The following is a 17,789-nucleotide window of genomic DNA, read 5'->3' on the forward strand; positions in this document are numbered from 1 at the left end:
ACCACCCAGGAAGACAGGCAATTTGGAGACAGTGCCCTCTCAAAAGGCTACCCCTGAGCCTAATAAACTTAAAGGCAAAGCAGAACTTTATTACTTTTGGCCAAAGAACATTGCCAAACTTTCAGAGCACAGGGCAAGTACAAGGCATTCTTCTGAAAAGGTCACACACACAAAAAATCAGGCCGGACAGAATAAAAGTAAATTTCTGAATATAAAATATTCAATGTTTTGGAGGTGGTTTTATGAGAATGATCATCAGAAAAATAAACCTGTCAAATGGATTACAATCTAAAATAACTTTCAGTGTGTTCTCCCAAATTACTGATGCAAAACCAAACTCCATTTGTTTATTCAATACATATGTTGTGTCAGGTTCTACATTTGAGAAGTTACACACACATCATGTTGGAAAAGTGAGTTGTTTTCTGAAATTGTTCTTTACGGAAGATTTGTCAAAATTTCCTGTTCTGGCTGTTGTGGCTCAGTGGATTGAGTGCGGGCCTGTGAACCAAAGGGTTGACGGTTAGATTCCCAGTCACATTCTTGGGTTGCAGGCCAGGTTCCCAGTAGGGGGCGCGTGAGAGGCAACCACACCTTGATGTTTCTCTCCTTCCCTTTCTCCCTCCCTCCCTCTCTCTGTGAAAATAAATAAAATCTTTACAAGAATTTCCTTCTTTATCTTCCCCTACCTATATTAGGGCACACAGAGTCATATAAAATGTCTTCTAGAGGAGGAGCCTCCAGGCATCATGCCGTTCAAGTACGGGTGTTCAGATTTATTTATTTGCCTTTACATTATCAGGGGCATATACAGATTTTGGAACAAGTTTGACGCGAGATTTGTCTAAATTTCTATTAATTTACAGCAAGTTTATGCCTTTTATGTTTAGATAAAGCACTTTGTTAAAAAAAAAAACCCAACAAATTTTCTTGGATTGAGCCTGGAACAGAAATTAGCAACATTTATAAACAATTCTAAGGTTCCACTGCCTGGAGTTCAAACCCAGCTCAGCCACTTACTAGGTGTGTGACCTTGAATTTAATTCAACTTTCCAGCATCTTTAAAATACGGATCATAAGTGGTCACTAATTTACAGAATTGTTGGAAGTTGTAAATTTGAAAGTACATGTACAAAGGTCTGGTACATACTGAGGACTAAACAAACAACAGTAAATATTCTTATTGCCGTTTATTAACAGATTAGGCAGAGGAGAGGTACAGGAATTGAGAATAGAAAATCTTGATTAAAGAAAAGAATTTCTTACAAGAATGGGAAAGATCAAGTCCAAAGACTCAAACATAATCCAACTGGTATCGATTTGGATTTTACCCCCACGCCCTTCACTAGATATTTAGCACTTTTCTAACACTGATCTTGTAATTTGTGATTTCATGGGCTTCTGAATCCTTTAAGCAGAGACTCATAAATGACAAACATCACCACACCACTTAACGGGGGAAACCTGAGCGTTGCCAGCCAGGTCTCTTGAGTTGATACTCTTCAGGCTCTTCAGTCAGAGTGCGGGGTACGGGCTGGGGCGGGGGTGTTACCCACGCTCCTCCCCCCTCCTCCGTCCGCAAACCCGCCCCGCCAGCCAACTTCCCCAGGCCGCCTTAGCTCCTTTCCCTCGCCGGGCCGCCCTACCCCCGGAGTCTGGGCTGGGCGCGGGAGGCGGGCTCGGCGCAGACGGGCTGCGCCTCTGCAGCAGACGGAGGAGGGCGGGAAGGCGGGCGGAGGAGGGGGAGGCGGGGACTACGCCGGGCGGTAGCTGGCGCTGAGCGCGGTGGGAGAGGAGCGGGTACCCGGGTAGCTCGGCTGGCGGCCTCCACGCGGATCTCCGTGCCGCAGCCCTGCGCCTCTCCCGCCCTTGTCTCGGGCTCTGCGGCCCCAAGCACCGCGGAGGCGGCGAGCTGTGAGCCACCGGTAGGTCGCACGGGGTCGGTGGTTTCGTCTGCAACCTTTTGTGCTGCAGAAAAGGTGGTGACGGGTGGGTGGAGGGGAGGGGGGTGCCCCAGTAACCGATTCCCTGTGCCAGCCCCAGTGGCGGCGCCGCCCCTTCCTCCCTGCCTCGTGTCGGGGCCGGGCGCGCAGAGCCCTGGCGGTGCCGGTGAACCCCGGCCGGCCGGGAGAGCGCCGGCATGAGCGGCCTCAGTGACCCCTGGCCGCCGCGAGCTGGTCTCTGGACACCGAGCAGGGGGCTGGGAAATAGCGCACTGGGTGGGGCCCTTGCCGGGCGCGGTGAGCCCGCCGTTCCTGGGCACAGGGGTGGGGCCGGAGACGCCGTGAGTGTGCAGCGCGTGTGAGTGAGTGTGCGGGGGCATGCGCCCCGAGTGCGCGCGGCGTGCGCTCGCCTGGGAGCTGCGGGCACCGGGGGACCGCAGCGCCTCTCCCAGGGTGCGGCGGCGCGGAAGTCGGGGAGCGTTGGCGCGCACGCTCGCTGTGCGGCCGCCGTGCCCGCTCCGCGGGGCAGCGGGCCTCGAGGCCCCATTGAGAAGTAGCTCTTTTCTGGGCCTGCTGCGCCGGTGGCGGCGTGCCCGGCCGCGCGCCCGGTGCGACTGCCCGGGCCAGATAGTACTCCTGGGCGGGCCCCGGCGGCCTTATCTCCTCGGCCCCGGTTGCCCGCTCAGCAATCTGTGGGGGGCGAGGCTGCCCGCAAGCCCGCAGCCCTGCTGCGGGGCTGCGGGTGCGGTGGGGGCTGGCGAGCGGGCGGGCCCGGGTGCTGGCCTGAAGCGAAGGCGGCAGATGTTGGGTATGGCCGCCCTCGCCCCACCTGTCGCGGGTGGACTTTGGGGCAGGTGGGAAGCCGAGGAAAGGGGTCTCCAGGCGGGTGGCACTCAGACCTTGAGCAGGCGGCCGCATTGTGAAGCTGCCCAAGTCTCTCTAGTGGTGGAATCTGCAAATCTCTACCAGAAAGGAGATGGGAACACGAAAGGATGATGGCCCCGTCCTTTTCCCCTTGCAAGTGTTCCACATCTCTAGGGTCTCCCTACTTCATCCGTGCCAGTTTGCACCCAGTGGTCAGTCATTTGTGTGGAGCCAGCATGCTGAGTGTGTATGTGTATGGCTGTGATGCACAGGTAAAACAGGGACTGGGAACTTTTTAATCCTTTGAGGAATTGGAAGAATGGAGGCAGAAGCATTTTATAGTGTGTTTGCTACTCCTAGCCAAAAGAACAATTCTTGCACATTTCTGCCGTTACTAGACTCTTCATTTTACATTTTTTTTCTCAGATGAGCCATCCTACAATGTAGAGTTGTTGATTGGTTTCATTTTAACCCTGTAGAGCAGGCTGGATACTAGAGAGACAGAAATGACCTCTTCCAAAAGTTTATTTTCCCATTTATTCCAAAAAAAAATACAGTACTGGTTATTATTGCAGATGCTTTTGGTATTTTAATTCAAGACTGTGATTTATGCTCCCACAGTTCAGTTTAATGAATGTTTCACAGATTTCTCAGTGTTTTATTATGTACCTGTGTGTGCATTATAAACTTAATAAAATAACCAAAATGAAATACAAGGATTCATCAGCCCAGAGACCTCTTTGATTTGATAAAAATATGTATAGAATACGCTTTTGTCGACAGTTTATTTGATTGAAAATGAGATTGTCTAGTAGTATCTATTACAGGATATAAGTTATAGGGTAGTTATTGACCTTACATATAGTTAGTGAATTTATTTACTTTCTCTGTGTAATTTTGTATACTTCGGAGAGGTAGTGTACACATTAGCCCTTAAGTATGTACAGTGGTGGAAGTACAAACACTTTACATACAGGATTTAAATTTCTATGCTGATTTTTATGCTCTGGTGGTGAGGCACGGGAATCAGCTGTTCTCTTCCAGAGAGAATTCTGATTTTGTCACCGGTCTACCGAAGTAAGTTCCTAGTTTTAAGCTTACACCTGGAAGTCTAGCCAGTTCCACTGTGTACTCCTGTCCTATTTCGGTTACGCTTCCCAAGAGGCCAGTTTCTTGTAAGGACTGCATGTAGACCTGCAGTTGTAGACCTCAGTCAAATGGAGAGAAGGATGGTTTTACCTAATGATAGACGTTGATAATCTAGCTTGAATTTCTACTAGCAGAAATGGAAAATGGATGCTGCAGTTTAAGGGAATTGCTATTAAAAGAACTGATTAAAGAAACATGTTTATTTTACTGAACCCATTATGGGGTGTCTTACCACACTGGTGAGTGTGGTGAGGTTAATGATTGGTTTTTAAGGCCAAGGATGGTTTCAGAAAAATCACACCCTACCTAAACTGTTTTTTAGAGGTATTGATAATTTAATTTTTATGAGTTGTAAATGAACAAGGAAGATTATTTTCAAGTAAACTCTAAGATGAGCATGTGTGCACAGCTAAGCATTTTGTTTTCATTGTGTGTGTTGTTTGTTTTGTTGGTAGATCTACGCTGAAGCTTGAGTTTTACGGCATTTTTATGTAATCATTTTGGGTAGGCTTACTGATTTCCATGTGGAGCTTTCTGTATTTTTGGGAAAAATCACTCCCTTCTTTGGGTCCCCAGTGCTATTCAGGTTTACTGTTATGCCTATTAGATTTATGTATTTCTGTGTCTGTCTGTCCCTCTCGCCTGGTCTCAGGCTTCAATTTTTGTATTTGCTCCACTGTGTGTATAGTGCTGGAGCATAAGACTCAAAATATTGTTGAATGACTGCATGAGTAAGTGAATAATTAAATGGCTGTGTGGATTCACCCAAACAAACACTCCTCAGACCTATGTGGGAAGCCGTCATGCAAGCAGAAGGTCCTGCATTCCGTAATTCATTGCGTTTCCATTGTTATATATATTTGTGAGTAGGACAACAATGTAATTGCCAAACTGGGACACTTTTGAGACATAAAGGGGGATCTGTAATTAATTATGCCAGGGCACTGGTTGCTATGACGTGAGACATGTGGCTACTCTGCTTTTGAAGGACATTCTTTTTGTGTACCTCTGATGATAATCTGTCATCTTGACTGAGAAATTTGACACATTTGCTAGTTAATGTTTGCAAACTTTTCTATTTGTGAAAGCCTTATTTGCAGTCAAATGTTGGGTGTCTTTTGCTTAGTCACTCATGGTTTCCTATCCACAGGCCTGTGGACAGCTCTTCACCATGCTTAGTTTTTCCTGTTTTCATATAAGGATAATATCACAGGGCTTTCTGTTTGTTTCAGCTGCTTATAGCTGGAAGCATTATATTGTGTACTATTGCCTTTGTTCTGTTTATTTGAATTTGTTTTCCCAAGCAGCATTTAGTCCATCTTGTAAGAATTTCACGTGTGAGTTCTTTTCCTTCTTGCTGATTGTGTTTGAGAGGAGATCCATTGATACCTGGCCAAGCCTTCATGTTCAAAACATTGGCCAGAATCAATTGCAAGTATTAGAGATTTATAGATTTTGAAAGTATTCTAAAAATGTTATTATAAATACATATATTTTGGGAACTTTCCTATTACGATGTTTTGTTTCTAGTGGGAGATAGATAGTTACTATAATTTTTTTACTGGATTCCTTTATAGGAAGCTTTTAAGAAGGAATATTCTTTTATTAGCTTTTGGCCTTGTTCTTTCAGTTTAAAAAATCTTTCCTTTTACACTATCTTCATCATTTTCTTCTCAGCACCTGTGCAAGGATAGCAGGCAGTTACACACCAAAATAGTAAGAATCGGAAAGGAGTAAAAAATGAGAAACGGAACAGAGCTCCTGCACCTTGGTTTTGCGCTCTGTGGTTCCCCAGGACTCTGTTTATATTCTGGTTTGGGCTTGGCACTGGCCTAATAGGGATAATCAGTTACTACACTTTGTTTACTATTAAATTCCCAACCATTTCCTAAACTTCCACATCAGCTCCAGTTCAAGAGTCAGATGATTACTTCAAGGCTTCTCTGCTTTCAAACCTGGAACGATATTTCATATGTAAAGCAATGAGTTAGTAGGCTTTGTAGTCAGACGGATTGGGGTTCAGATAACGCTAAAGGAGTGTTTTTTCAAGTTGTTCCTTTTTTAAAAAAAATGTTTTCTAAGAGTCTTCCAATCATTTGCCTCAGAGCAGTCTTGAGAAGGATTTTTATTATTGCTGTTTCATGGCTGGAATGAGTAGACACCAAAGAATTAATTGCATAATAACATCACACATCATAAAAGGCTTTGCAGCACTCAGAGCGCGTTTGCTCGCCTACCTCCTGTCATCTGATTCACACAGCTGTATGAGGGAGGAGGGATGCCGTGGTCCTCAATGGAAAGATTGCTGTTTATGCAAGGTCAGGAGGCAAAGTTCTTAGCAAAGCTCAGGCTAGGTAGGACCTGTTCTTGACCCAGCCTCACGGTCATTTTTTTTATAGGGTACTGTGAGTCTGTTAAATTGGGAATAGGACTAGAGTGGTGGAGCTAACACTTAAATCCCTAAGATTCAGCCCAGTTAGCTACTCGTAGTCTCCAGCTACCTGCTTAAGCAACAGAACACAGAGGAACAAGCTTGATAAAATGTTTGTGGTTTAATTTAACTGAACAAATTCAAAATTAATTAAATTAATTAATATTGTATCCTATATAACCTATACCTCGTATTAGTACCTCCTGCTAATTTCATCCTGTTTTGCTGTTAGAATTGATATAATTGCCTTATAAGTGTTGTTACTTTTTAAATTAAAGGTTTATTTTTGTATCTCACGTTTAGTATCTGGAGTAGAGCAGAAAAATTATTATGCCTGTGTTCCCTGGTGACTCATTGGAAATTGTACAGTGACATCTTCTGGGATTTAGTCTGGTGAGTTATATTTTGCTTTTTCTGCTTGTTAACCAGTTGTATGAACATAATATCATAATGTGTGTAAGGACTACATGAACAGATAAATGTAAAATCTCAGTATGTTGTTGCAGATACGTACACCAGAGTTAGGATGTTTTAATTTTTTAAAAGATTTTATTTATTTATTTTTAGAGAGAGGGGAAGGGAAAGAGAAAGAGAGGGAGAGAAATATCGATGTGTGGTTACTTCCCGCACGCCCCCTACTGGGGCCTGGCCTGCATGCAACCCAGGCATTTGCCCTGACTGGGAATCGAACTGGTGACGTTTTGAAGGCTGGCACTCAGTCCACTGAGCCACACCAGCCAGGGTGATGTTTTTAATGGTGAGGGCTGAAGTTGTTACAAGATGCTAATATTATATTTGAAATTTTTAACTTTTTGAGTGAGTAGATTTTCCTTTTTTTATTCCTGTAAGATAAAGGAGGTCTTATGGAATATCTGAAAATACAGTAGTGAAGAGAGAGTTGTTCCAATTTCACAAAAATTGTAGTAAAAACATTGGTCTCGAAAGATTGGCAAAATAATCTGCAAAAAGTTCTAGTTGTTTATTATCATACATAAAGAATGGCGAACAGGTGACCGAAAGGAACATGATATTCACCTAGTTGAATAGCCGTTCACTGCAAGTGTGACATTCCTTTCATCGCACTGTGAATTTAAACTTAAGAGTATGCAGGGCTGTTGTTTTCCTGCGGTTGTCTTTTTCAGTGTGTCGCCTGTGTAACCGTGCCGACACAGTTGTTCGTGTGGCTCCCAGTCTTGGAAGGAAAAAAAGTTAGTAATGATCTTGTAACTCTTTAGAATTTTAAAAACTAGACTAGTGTGAGTTCATGCTTTCATATAACATTCTGCTTGGCCAATATCTTTGTAGGTCCTTTTTTGAACTATTTAGAATGGTCCTAATCCTTGAAAAAAGCAGTTTCATAATTGATTTTCAAATTATCAGGCAGTATAGAATGATTCAAAGGGATAATGGGGAAACACCAACAGTTTTGTTTGTGAAGCATTTGTAACCTATCAAATTTATGAAAATGCATTTTAAAACATCAAAAAAACTGGAAACATTACTAAAAATCTGTTTTGAAGAGAAGAGCAAGAACTTTGAAATCATAAATACAAAGTAATTTCAGAGGATATAGAATAAGAATGTGGCTGCGGCCCTAACTCATACAACTGAGATAAAGCACAAAATTTGGTCCTCCAATTTTTAAAATTCTTCAAATTGTATATTCTCGGAATCAGAAGTGATCTTAATGGTTGTCTAGGCTATATTGACAAGTAACTTTTACTTTTTTTTAAAGATTGTATTTATTTATTTTTAGAGAGAGGGGAAGGGAGAAGGAGAGGGAGAGAAATATTGGTTGGTTACCTCTGCACCCCGATGGAGGACCAAACCCGCTGCAACCCAGGCATGTGCCCTGGCTGGGAATTGAACCAGTGACCTTTCACTTTGCAGGGTGACACCCAACCAACTCAGCCATATTGGTCAGGGCCTTACTACTTCTTAAGTTGGTTCATTTCCCCTTTGCAGCTCTGCTAGAAAGTCCTTCTATTTACATATGTAACTATAGTTATAACTATGTATCATACATCTGTATACATATGCATATGGAGAGGTACAGATATATACACATTCCTGTAGCTACAGGAATAGAAAATTCAGAAGACCATCAAAAACTTGGAAATGTGTGACAGCTTCTTTTATTTTTAAAGTCGGATTTATTAAAGTGTAATTTACATACAGTAAATTCACCTTTTTAAGGTATAGAGTTTGATGATGAGTTTTGACAAATATATACAGTTGTATAATGATGACTGCAGTCAATATATAGAACATTTTCATTACCCCCCAAAACCCTTTTGTACCCCTTTGCAGTCTGTCCCCTTCCCCCAACCCCAGCCTTGGCAATTATTGATTGATTTCTGTCCCAGTAGTTTTGCCTTTTGCAGAATGTCATGTAAGTGGAATCACACAGTATGTAGCATTTTCTGTCTGCTTCTGTCACTCACCGTTATCCTAGTTTGCTCCTTTTCATTGCTGAGTGGCATTTTATTGTATGGACAGAGCACAGTTTATCCATTTCCCTGTTGGTGGACATTTGCATTGTTTCCAGTTTTTGGTGATTATGAATGAAGCTGTTATAAACATTTACATTCATGTCTTTGTGTGAACATATATTTTCACGTTCTCTAGGTTAATTTCTACAAGTAGGGTATGTGGGTGGTTAAATAAGCATTTATTTAAATTTGTGAGAAATTGTCAAACTCTTTTCCAAAGTGGCTGTACCTGACAGAGGTTTCTAAATAACTAAAACAACTATACCAAAGTGCATGTAGATGAAGGAACCTGATTCTCATTCAGCACAGATTTATTTTTATTTTATATCTAGTTTTAACAAGTTTAGTTAGCAGATTAAAAAAAAAAACCCACAGTGTATTAAGAACAGTAAACCTGAAGGCCTTAGTGATAGGTTGTTAGTGATTGCAAGCAGCCAAAAGTGATGGTCACTGACATGACTATAATTACTGATTTAAAAAAAAAAAGAAAGAAAGGGCAGAAACTTCCAGGGTTGAAATTCTTCTGTCAGGTAAGTTCGGTCTGACAAGTTCCCAGCCATGTCTGCATCTTAGGGTCATCTGGGGATCTTTAAACATTTCAGAGCCCCGGCTACAGTCACGTGAATTAAGTCACAGATCTGGGGTAGAGCTCTGACGTCAGTGTATTCGGAAGCTCCTTAGATGATGTCAGTGTGTAGACAAGTTTGGAACCACATGGTAGAAGCATGGTGGGATTTAATTTAAGAAGCCCTGAACCTGGAGCCAGGAGACCTGGAGCTGCCTGCTGGGCTCTGGCTCTGGCTCTGGGGCAGCCCCTGCCATTGTGGCCTCAGGGTCATCTTCCCTATAACCGGAGGTTCCAGGTAGGTGAACTCCAAGATGATTTTGCACTAAAATTGAATGGTTCTTGATATCATTAAACTGGTAATAGCCATGCTCAGGAGCAGCCTTTTCCCGAGGAATGGCTCTATTCTGAGTGGTTTGTTTCAGATACCCCTTGAAAAGGGTTCTGTGCACATGATGACATTTTTGTTATGTGTATTTAGACAGTTATGTTTTCTCTTAAGTGATACTGCTGTATGTTTCTAAAACAGTTCGAGCATATGGAGCAGTTTTTTGACAACCGAGGGTGACTTTCTGATAAGCCTGATTAAAAAAAACATTCAGTACTTCTCAAAAAAGAATTCTTTGTCTAGCAGTTGTGCAACTTAACAGCTATTTTCAGAGCTGGTCTAAGGAGCTAAAGCATCTAGATTATATTTTCAAAATGTTGCTCCTTTTGCCAAATGTATAGGAAGTTTGGCTTCTTGGAGAGTATTCACAGCTGATCACTTTCTGTCGGGGTCACAGTGTTTTGAATGTGCTCATCTTGGTGCATCAGGTTCCCCTGCATGTGTGTTGAGGTTTGCATCTGTTTGCTTTAGTTTCAGCCAAAATGCACAAATGCATGCTTCATCCATTGTTTTTAAGTGTACACTGTGTACATTTTTTCTGGTAAATGTTAGTGTTACCTGTCTCGTGTTGTCTGGTTTGAACCCTCATATTTCAAAGAAACATAGCGGTACGTGTGAACATGGCCAGGTCTTTCCTGTTTTAGAAATACACGTCAGTGCCATTATTGCTAAGTGGACTGGGAGCGAATTTGATGTTGAAGACCCATACGAGTCCCTTGTTCCTGGTACTTGTTTAAGAAACTCAGCTTTACAAGTGTTGCTCAACAAGTTGGCTTTTCTACTCTTAGCATTTTCTGTTTTAGACTCTTCTGTCCACTGAAATTTTGCTGCTTCTGTTTTTCTGTTTTCTGTTTCCATCCTTATTTTTACTTTAAACTATATATGAAAGGCATTCATGGGAACAGTGAGGGTACTGCTGGTTTCTGGTTTTCAGTGTTCTGCAGCGCAGAAGTTAGCAGGGGACCTGATTTCTCAGTTCACATTTGTACTTGTGGAGGCAGGGGGGGTGGTGCCTGCTGCACAGACCTGCATTCTGTCAGAGTGCTTGGTAATCATTTATCCTGGGAGTTTGTTTTTCTGACACATGGTTATTTTAGAATACGAAACAAAATGCTTACTCTTGAATAAGTTTGTTAAAAATAACACACTCACAAGCAGGTTTTTCAGGGTAAATGTGAAGAATTTACTGCTAAACATCGGCCATCTCCAGTTGTAGTCATTCATTCCTGACGAGTGACGTTTAATAAATTTTGCGGTGTAAAATATTGGACATGCATATAGCAAGATATGCTGACTTTGGAACCATTCAGTCTTTACTGTCATAAGTATCGCCCCCATTTTTGGTAGAGTTCCAGAATTAGAAAGTGCCCAGACTTCCTGTTTTCCAGTAGGACAGTACCTGTACCACCCTGGCCCATGAGAAAGATAACCTGAAAAAGTTGTTTCCGTAACTGCTCTCAGGATCTTTCTCCAGTATTTAAATTCAGTCTGGACATTCTCAGGAATTTAACAGCATGAGAAGTTTTGTTTTCAGTCACGTTGAAGACTGGAAGGTATGTTGCTTAGTCAGCATTCCATTCAGCTAAAAATGAAATATTTGCCAATCATTGCTTCCCTTGTCTGAAGCCCAGCTTCCACCGAGCTTTCTTAGTGCCTCACAGTAGATATTCTTTAGAAAGGCAATATGTAAAAAAAAAATCTAAGCAGTTCGTAGGAGTTCTGGCTGCACCATTCACATTCCTACTTCAGTATCAAGATCTGAAGATGTTCTTGTACATGTGAACAAGACACTGCAGAGACCGATGAAGCCACCAAAAAGATCTGTTAGTTTTGAGACTCTGCTATTCTTTGGAGCAGAAGTGTTGATGCCTTATAGCTAAAAAATGTAAACAATTTTTCAGCCATTAGAATGACTCATTAGAGAAGTTCAGCAGGTAACAGCTGCACATATCATATATCTAAAATGAGCATTTTCGTGTTCCAGTGCAACAAGACTGATTCAGAAATTTTACACAGAGCATTGACCTTGGCTACTTAAATAGTTGTTAGAGGGTATGAGAAATGCTTGTTTCTTTAACTTCCTGGGTAAGTAGCGTTTTCTTCCGGGAGTATGTTGTTCATGTCATTCCACTATGTATAGGTTTCTTACACCAGGCTGTTTGGTGAAATTTCTAGAGCTCTTAAACCACATCTAGATAAGTATGTAGGTTAAATCATTGTCTATCAGGTAGATGCCTGAAGATCCTGTTGGTTAACTTTACCCACGCCAGGTGATACTGTTTTACGATGCTCTTGGCTGCTGGAAACTTAACCAGTGATAGTTACTCATCTAACAGTGGTGTCTATTTCATGTCGCATCAAATTTTGACCTTAAACATTGCCTCACGCCAAGAGTAGCTAGAAAATTAGAAATTTTCTAATTTTCTAGCTACTTATTTTCTAGCTAATATATAATATTTTTGCCCTTTTTTCTCAAATCTTTGCATCCTACTATCCTTTATCCTTAACCCCTAGAGATGATAGGAATTCCTGCTGGTCTGCCTTGATGCAGCAGTATTGACTCAGTGTGGGAACAAATTTTTGATGACCCATGCTGTTAACCACAGAAGCTTGTGCCCACACTTCTGTGCTGTGACTTTGTACACCATTAACTTGCTTGGCAATTTTTATCCCTCATAAGCAAAAAGGATGACTTTCAGCCTAGCTTCTGTTTGAATTGATACCCAGTTCAGAAGGGTAGGCTGTGAGTCATGGATTTTAGGAAGTTCATAGTATACCAAATGCAGATTCTGTAAGGTGGCTGGGGGAAGTCCTTGGACTGTCAGAGACTGCCAGGTTTGCGAGAGACTTGGACGGGTGTCACTTAATGTGACTGGTTGCTTGAGTGTCACCACCTGGGTGACTCTACTGGGTGGGGCACCCAGACTGTGTATGTGCTCCATTTCCTCCACAGCCCTGGTTATTTTGGCCTCACTGACGCTCCCTGTGTCCTTGTGTCTTTTGAGAATAAACTGTCAGAATCACTTCCTGCCTGTTGGGTTACGTGGGTTGGAGGCTTTAGATAAGCTCTTGTGCTCTTTCTGGAAACAGAATTAGTGAGAAAGGAAGGATTAGTTTGTCGTTTGGCTGAGAGTAAACATTTGTTTCTTTACCATAAAATTTAATGAAGCTTTGTATGGCCTTCTAAAGTTTATTAGATGAGAAATCTTCAGGTTTTGGTAAACACATCAAAACAGCTGGTGGCCACCTGCTTCCATCCTCTCCATTGAGAAACAGATTATAAAAGCAAATACAAATTTATTTTTCATTAATAAAATAAAATAAAGCCAATTATTTTAAAGGGCTGAGGGGCAAAGATATTTTGGTTAAATTGAAAACAGCCTAAGATTTGGAATACAAAGTGAGTAAAACTATGTTGATCTCTTTAGCAGTTGTTTTATCCCAGGAGTTATTATTAGTGTTAATTTCAGCTGTGCTGTAAACGTGGACCCTAGTGAGGACAGGATGCCTCTGGTAACTTCAGTCTGGGTTATTTATTTTCTAATGATGGAAGTACAGCATGCACATGAAGGAAAAAGGTTATGCATGACTTTTCTTCAGCTTTCTAATTGCTTGGATTTTAAATGAATACCCAAATTTAGGAAGTGCCTCAGTTAGGAAAAGGTTTTTTTTACAAAAGGATTCATAAGCATTATTTAATGTCATAGCCTTTTTCAATAAATATTTAATCTTAAAATCAGTTATTACTTGACATTTTGGTTAGCAATCTGAGATACCTAAAATGATGTTTTCAGAAATGGTATTGTTATTCAGATTCCTGTAATACTTTATTTTCCAAAATTTGATTTATCTACAACATCCTAAGAACCCGGCGATTCTTTGTGGTACTTCCTGTCATTGGAGTTTTCCCCACAATGCAATGTGATTATTGTAATGAATAATTGTTAATTCTTCTGCCATTTACTACACTGTTCAAAAGTGCAGTGTTTTACATGGTATATTTGATGATTATGTGTTGAAATAAAATAACATCTGGTATTTTATATATGTTTAATGTTACAAGTGATTTACTGGATTTATTGGGGTATGGAAGGAGGAACGCTTACAAGATTTGGAGGACCCTTCCCTTAAGACTTCTCTGTACCATAAGAAAAATTACTTGGGCCTAAATTGGAATCTTTGCAGAAATGGATCAGCTTTTATTATCTTTTGTATTATTTGCCCCTTAACACAATTGAAAAGAATTGCAGGTGGAAGAGCTGAGCACTTACTTTAAGTCAAATGATGGGAAGTGTAAAGATTTTAATTTTGATTTTGGAAAGATTTTGTGGATTCGTGTGAAACTGTTGACTATTGTTATTTGCCTAATGTTGAGATATGTATTTGGTTTGCTTAACATCTTATCAAGGAATAAACTTTGCGTGATTGAATGGAGCACTGTATTTAGAAAAGTATTGTTTTCCGTAGGCTCTTCCACCTGAACCATCTAGTCTTACTTCAGACTGAGGGCAGAGAAGGAGTAATAGTCACTTCATGCCTGCTCTGGAACTTTTCAAAGGCAGATAAAAATCCGTCAGTTGTACATGGGCTGTTTTTCAGGCCAGTGTTATTTCATGGTCCCTGAACCTTCTAAAATAATCCCGCTTGGCCTGCTGTTCTGCGCTCTGCAGCATTCTAATCTGTCTGTCTACTTTTAGGAGTGTGCAGACTGGTGGCTAAAATGGAAGTAGATGTTAATGGAGAGTCCAGAAGCACCCTGAGCACGCTGCCCGTGCCCGTGGCCGAGGCGAGCTCCCCGGGAAAGGCAGAGGCAGAGAAGCCCCGCTGCTCCAGCACACCATGCTCGCCAATGCGCCGGACTGTGTCAGGCTACCAGATCCTCCACATGGACTCTAACTATTTGGTTGGCTTCACAACCGGTGAGGAACTCCTGAAGTTAGCGCAGAAGTGCACAGGAGGTGAAGAGAGTAAGGGAGAAGCCGTGCCTTCCTTGCGCTCCAAACAGCTGGATGCGGGACTTGCACGTTCCTCTCGTTTGTATAAAACCAGAAGTAGGTACTACCAGCCATACGAGATTCCAGCTGTCAACGGCAGGAGGCGAAGGCGAATGCCCAGCTCAGGAGACAAGTGCACTAAATCTTTACCTTATGAACCTTATAAGGCCCTCCATGGGCCTCTGCCTCTTTGTCTTCTTAAAGGTAAGAGGGCTCACTCCAAATCTCTGGACTACCTCAACCTAGATAAAATGAACATCAAGGAGCCAGCTGACACAGAAGTGCTACAGTACCAGCTTCAACACCTAACCCTCCGAGGGGACCGTGTGTTTGCTAGGAATAATACATGAATGACCTGCCGAGTGTGTAAACCAGTTTAGGGCAGCCTGCACTTGGCTAGAAAAACCCACAGTTGTACTCTGTACAGGACTCTTCATGTTATAGATGGTTATATCAGCTAAGTGTTCCGGGAACATAAAAATTGTTTGGATCAAATTTTGAATACAGAAGTAAAATCACAGGTACTTGGGAAGAAATCACTCTAGAGCACGCAACTGCAAAGAAAACAGAATGTTGACCATTAGTTTGTATAGCTTTTTAGCTAGGAAAAAAGGCGTTGGTACGGTAAGATCTTTATGATTCTCATGCTGGAGTCGGGAATGCTATTCTGCTTGGTTGTTGCTGACTTGGTATGATTCATTAGAAATTTATATCTTAAGTACTTAAGTACTTCTTTAATCTCTGTATTTTACTATACAATGTATGTAATGATTTGTTTTATGAAATTTAGAACTTGAACATTGCTGAATTGGACCACTTTTTATTTTTAAATATTACGTTTAAATATTTTATAACTGGTTTTGCACTGAAAAAAAATAACATTTCAGATTGACGAGAGAATAATCTTTCTTCACTTGCCTCAATACTAATATTGAGCAATGAATTTTTTATTTCCGCATGGAAAGGTATTGATCTCTATGGCTGTAAAATATTTCTTTATAGCGTTATTAACGTGTGTCTTAATAAAATTAAATTTGGGATACAAAGTATTTATTTTACAATAGGTGGGGGGGAAGCTTTTCCAGAAAGTTTCCAATCTGGAGTTTTCATAAGTTGAAAAAGTTTCCTTTGAGCTTATTTTCTAATTTAAAATTCATCTGGAACTTTAAAGTGGAAAGATTCTTTTGGTTGTGGATTATAGGCATAATACAGTCTGCATCTGAATGTTCTGTAAGTGAATGGAACTTTAATAGAGGAACTCACGATTTCTACTATCGAATGCTTAGTCTTGAGTATGAAGTGAGACCATTCAGCACGGCATCGGGTCATTCCAGGTTTTAGTTTTTGCAGCACAAGCACTCATTGAAATTCCGGTTTCTAGGATTAGTGTAGGAGCCAAAGGGGCTTCTATAGTTTTAATGGGTTAATCCTGGATTACTTAACAATTTATGTCAATTGCACTGGTTTAATTTGTTGCTAAAGAAATATTGCCCTGGCTTTAGTAACAAATACAGCTCAACTATTCTTGAATATATTTTGAAAAAAAAATGTATGTAACTTACCTTTTGTAAAAGTTTCTATTTCTTTTCTTCTTTTTTGACTCTTGAAGGTGCAATTTATAACTGAATTGGCATTTCTGGCAGCATAGAACTGCTTATTTCAAATTTTATTTTGGGGGCTGTGAGTTTCTTAGGTGTTAGCAATCTTGCTTATAAAATAAAAACACCTTTTAATTAATCAGTGGGCCATTCCTGGTGCAGTTGGGACTTCTCTTAGCCAGAATGAATGGCAAACTATTTAGAGCAGAATAAGTATTAGAGAACCCTAGGAACTCCTAATCAACATTTATTATGCTTTCACTGAGGCAAACTGTGTGATTGAACCTTGGTGAAGTTGGCCCATATCTTCCTGAGTTCATCAAATTTCTTGGTGGGCTGCAAATTTTCAGCTGTTGATACTTTAACGTAAATTGCACCTTTGTAACATATTGTATTGACGAATGATCACTAAGATTAACTATATCTATACAGTCATTAGTTTGACAAGAAATAGAATCCTGTCAGATGCCAAAGAGTTGGGATTTTTACGTTTAATGATTAAACATCGTTATTTATTGATGATTTACCCTGTGGAACTGTATTATTTCTAACTATGAAATAAAAGGGTGATGTAAACACACATTGTTGTGTGATGCTTTAAATGATGCCCACCATCAACAGGCTGGTCACGGTTCAAGAATTCCACCTAACCACGTATTTTTAGTCCCCGTTTTCGTTTAAAAAAATTACTTTTGGTGCTCATTCACATCTCAAGGTAAAGGCTATGTTCACGGCAATGATTGTGTGCAGTCGTTAGGAAACACAGCTGTGCACCTGTGAGATCTGTGCCTGCCTGTGCACCTGAATCCTTTCTTGAGCTAAATAAAACTGTAGGTTTTGTTTTGTTTTGTTTTTACTTAAAGATGGGTAAAAAAAAAAAAAAAAACTGGCGGAAATGAAGGGGTTAAAAGTTGGAGATACGATGCACAGACGCTATGTCTGATTAGTAAAGATATGTAATTTTAAATTTGCTAGAAAGTTCCAAAAGTCAAGGTCAGTAGTTTTTCAGTGTGTTTGAAGAGCCCTGCATTACTTCATTCTTGCCTTCTCTGCGTTCCAGAGAGCAGTGATCCTACAGCAGATACTATCCTGTTGAGAAAAGAAGGTTGCGCTGGATCTCTTTGAGTTGAAAAAATCCTGTTTCCTTTCGTCTTTTAACATGTTCTATTTTTGAACATTTCCCCCCTCATTTTTATTCAGTTTGATATTCCAGCCGGGACAGGGCACACTTTTGGCCATATATACCTGATGAAGTTATTTTACAGTGCCTGCCCTTCAATACATTGCAGTACCACATGACTTTATTTTTCTCCCCCAAAATACCGTGTTTTATAGGCTCAGCTGATGCATAAAGTAGCACTAGAA

At 41.0% G+C, this 17,789-nt stretch overlaps 1 protein-coding gene across 7 annotated transcripts; it reads left to right on the top strand.

Annotated features, from left to right (window-relative positions):
• Positions 1–1,726: 1,726 nt before the first annotated feature.
• Positions 1,727–17,263, top strand: MACIR (macrophage immunometabolism regulator). 7 transcript variants are annotated; one of them, XM_024563281.3, is made up of 3 exons: positions 1,727–1,925; positions 6,691–6,780; positions 14,530–17,263. In XM_024563281.3, exon 3 carries the CDS (start codon positions 14,553–14,555, stop codon positions 15,174–15,176), a length of 624 nt encoding a protein of 207 aa, XP_024419049.1. In that variant the 5' UTR covers positions 1,727–1,925; positions 6,691–6,780; positions 14,530–14,552; the 3' UTR covers positions 15,177–17,263. The 7 variants fall into 7 exon arrangements, with proteins under 7 accessions (XP_024419049.1, XP_071075476.1, XP_045053576.1 ...); XM_071219375.1 differs by lacking the exon at positions 1,727–1,925 and adding an exon at positions 2,153–2,177; XM_045197641.3 differs by lacking the exon at positions 1,727–1,925 and adding an exon at positions 2,218–2,240.
• Positions 17,264–17,789: the final 526 nt, after the last annotated feature.

Source organism: Desmodus rotundus, chromosome 1 (genome assembly GCF_022682495.2).
Source record: "Desmodus rotundus isolate HL8 chromosome 1, HLdesRot8A.1, whole genome shotgun sequence".
NCBI classification, from domain to species: Eukaryota; Metazoa; Chordata; class Mammalia; order Chiroptera; family Phyllostomidae; genus Desmodus; species Desmodus rotundus.

Bases quoted from the DNA above. Each gene is read 5' to 3' on its own strand.
- MACIR (XM_024563281.3), top strand. From the start codon at position 14,553: ATGGAAGTAGATGTTAATGGAGAGTCCAGAAGCACCCTGAGCACGCTG.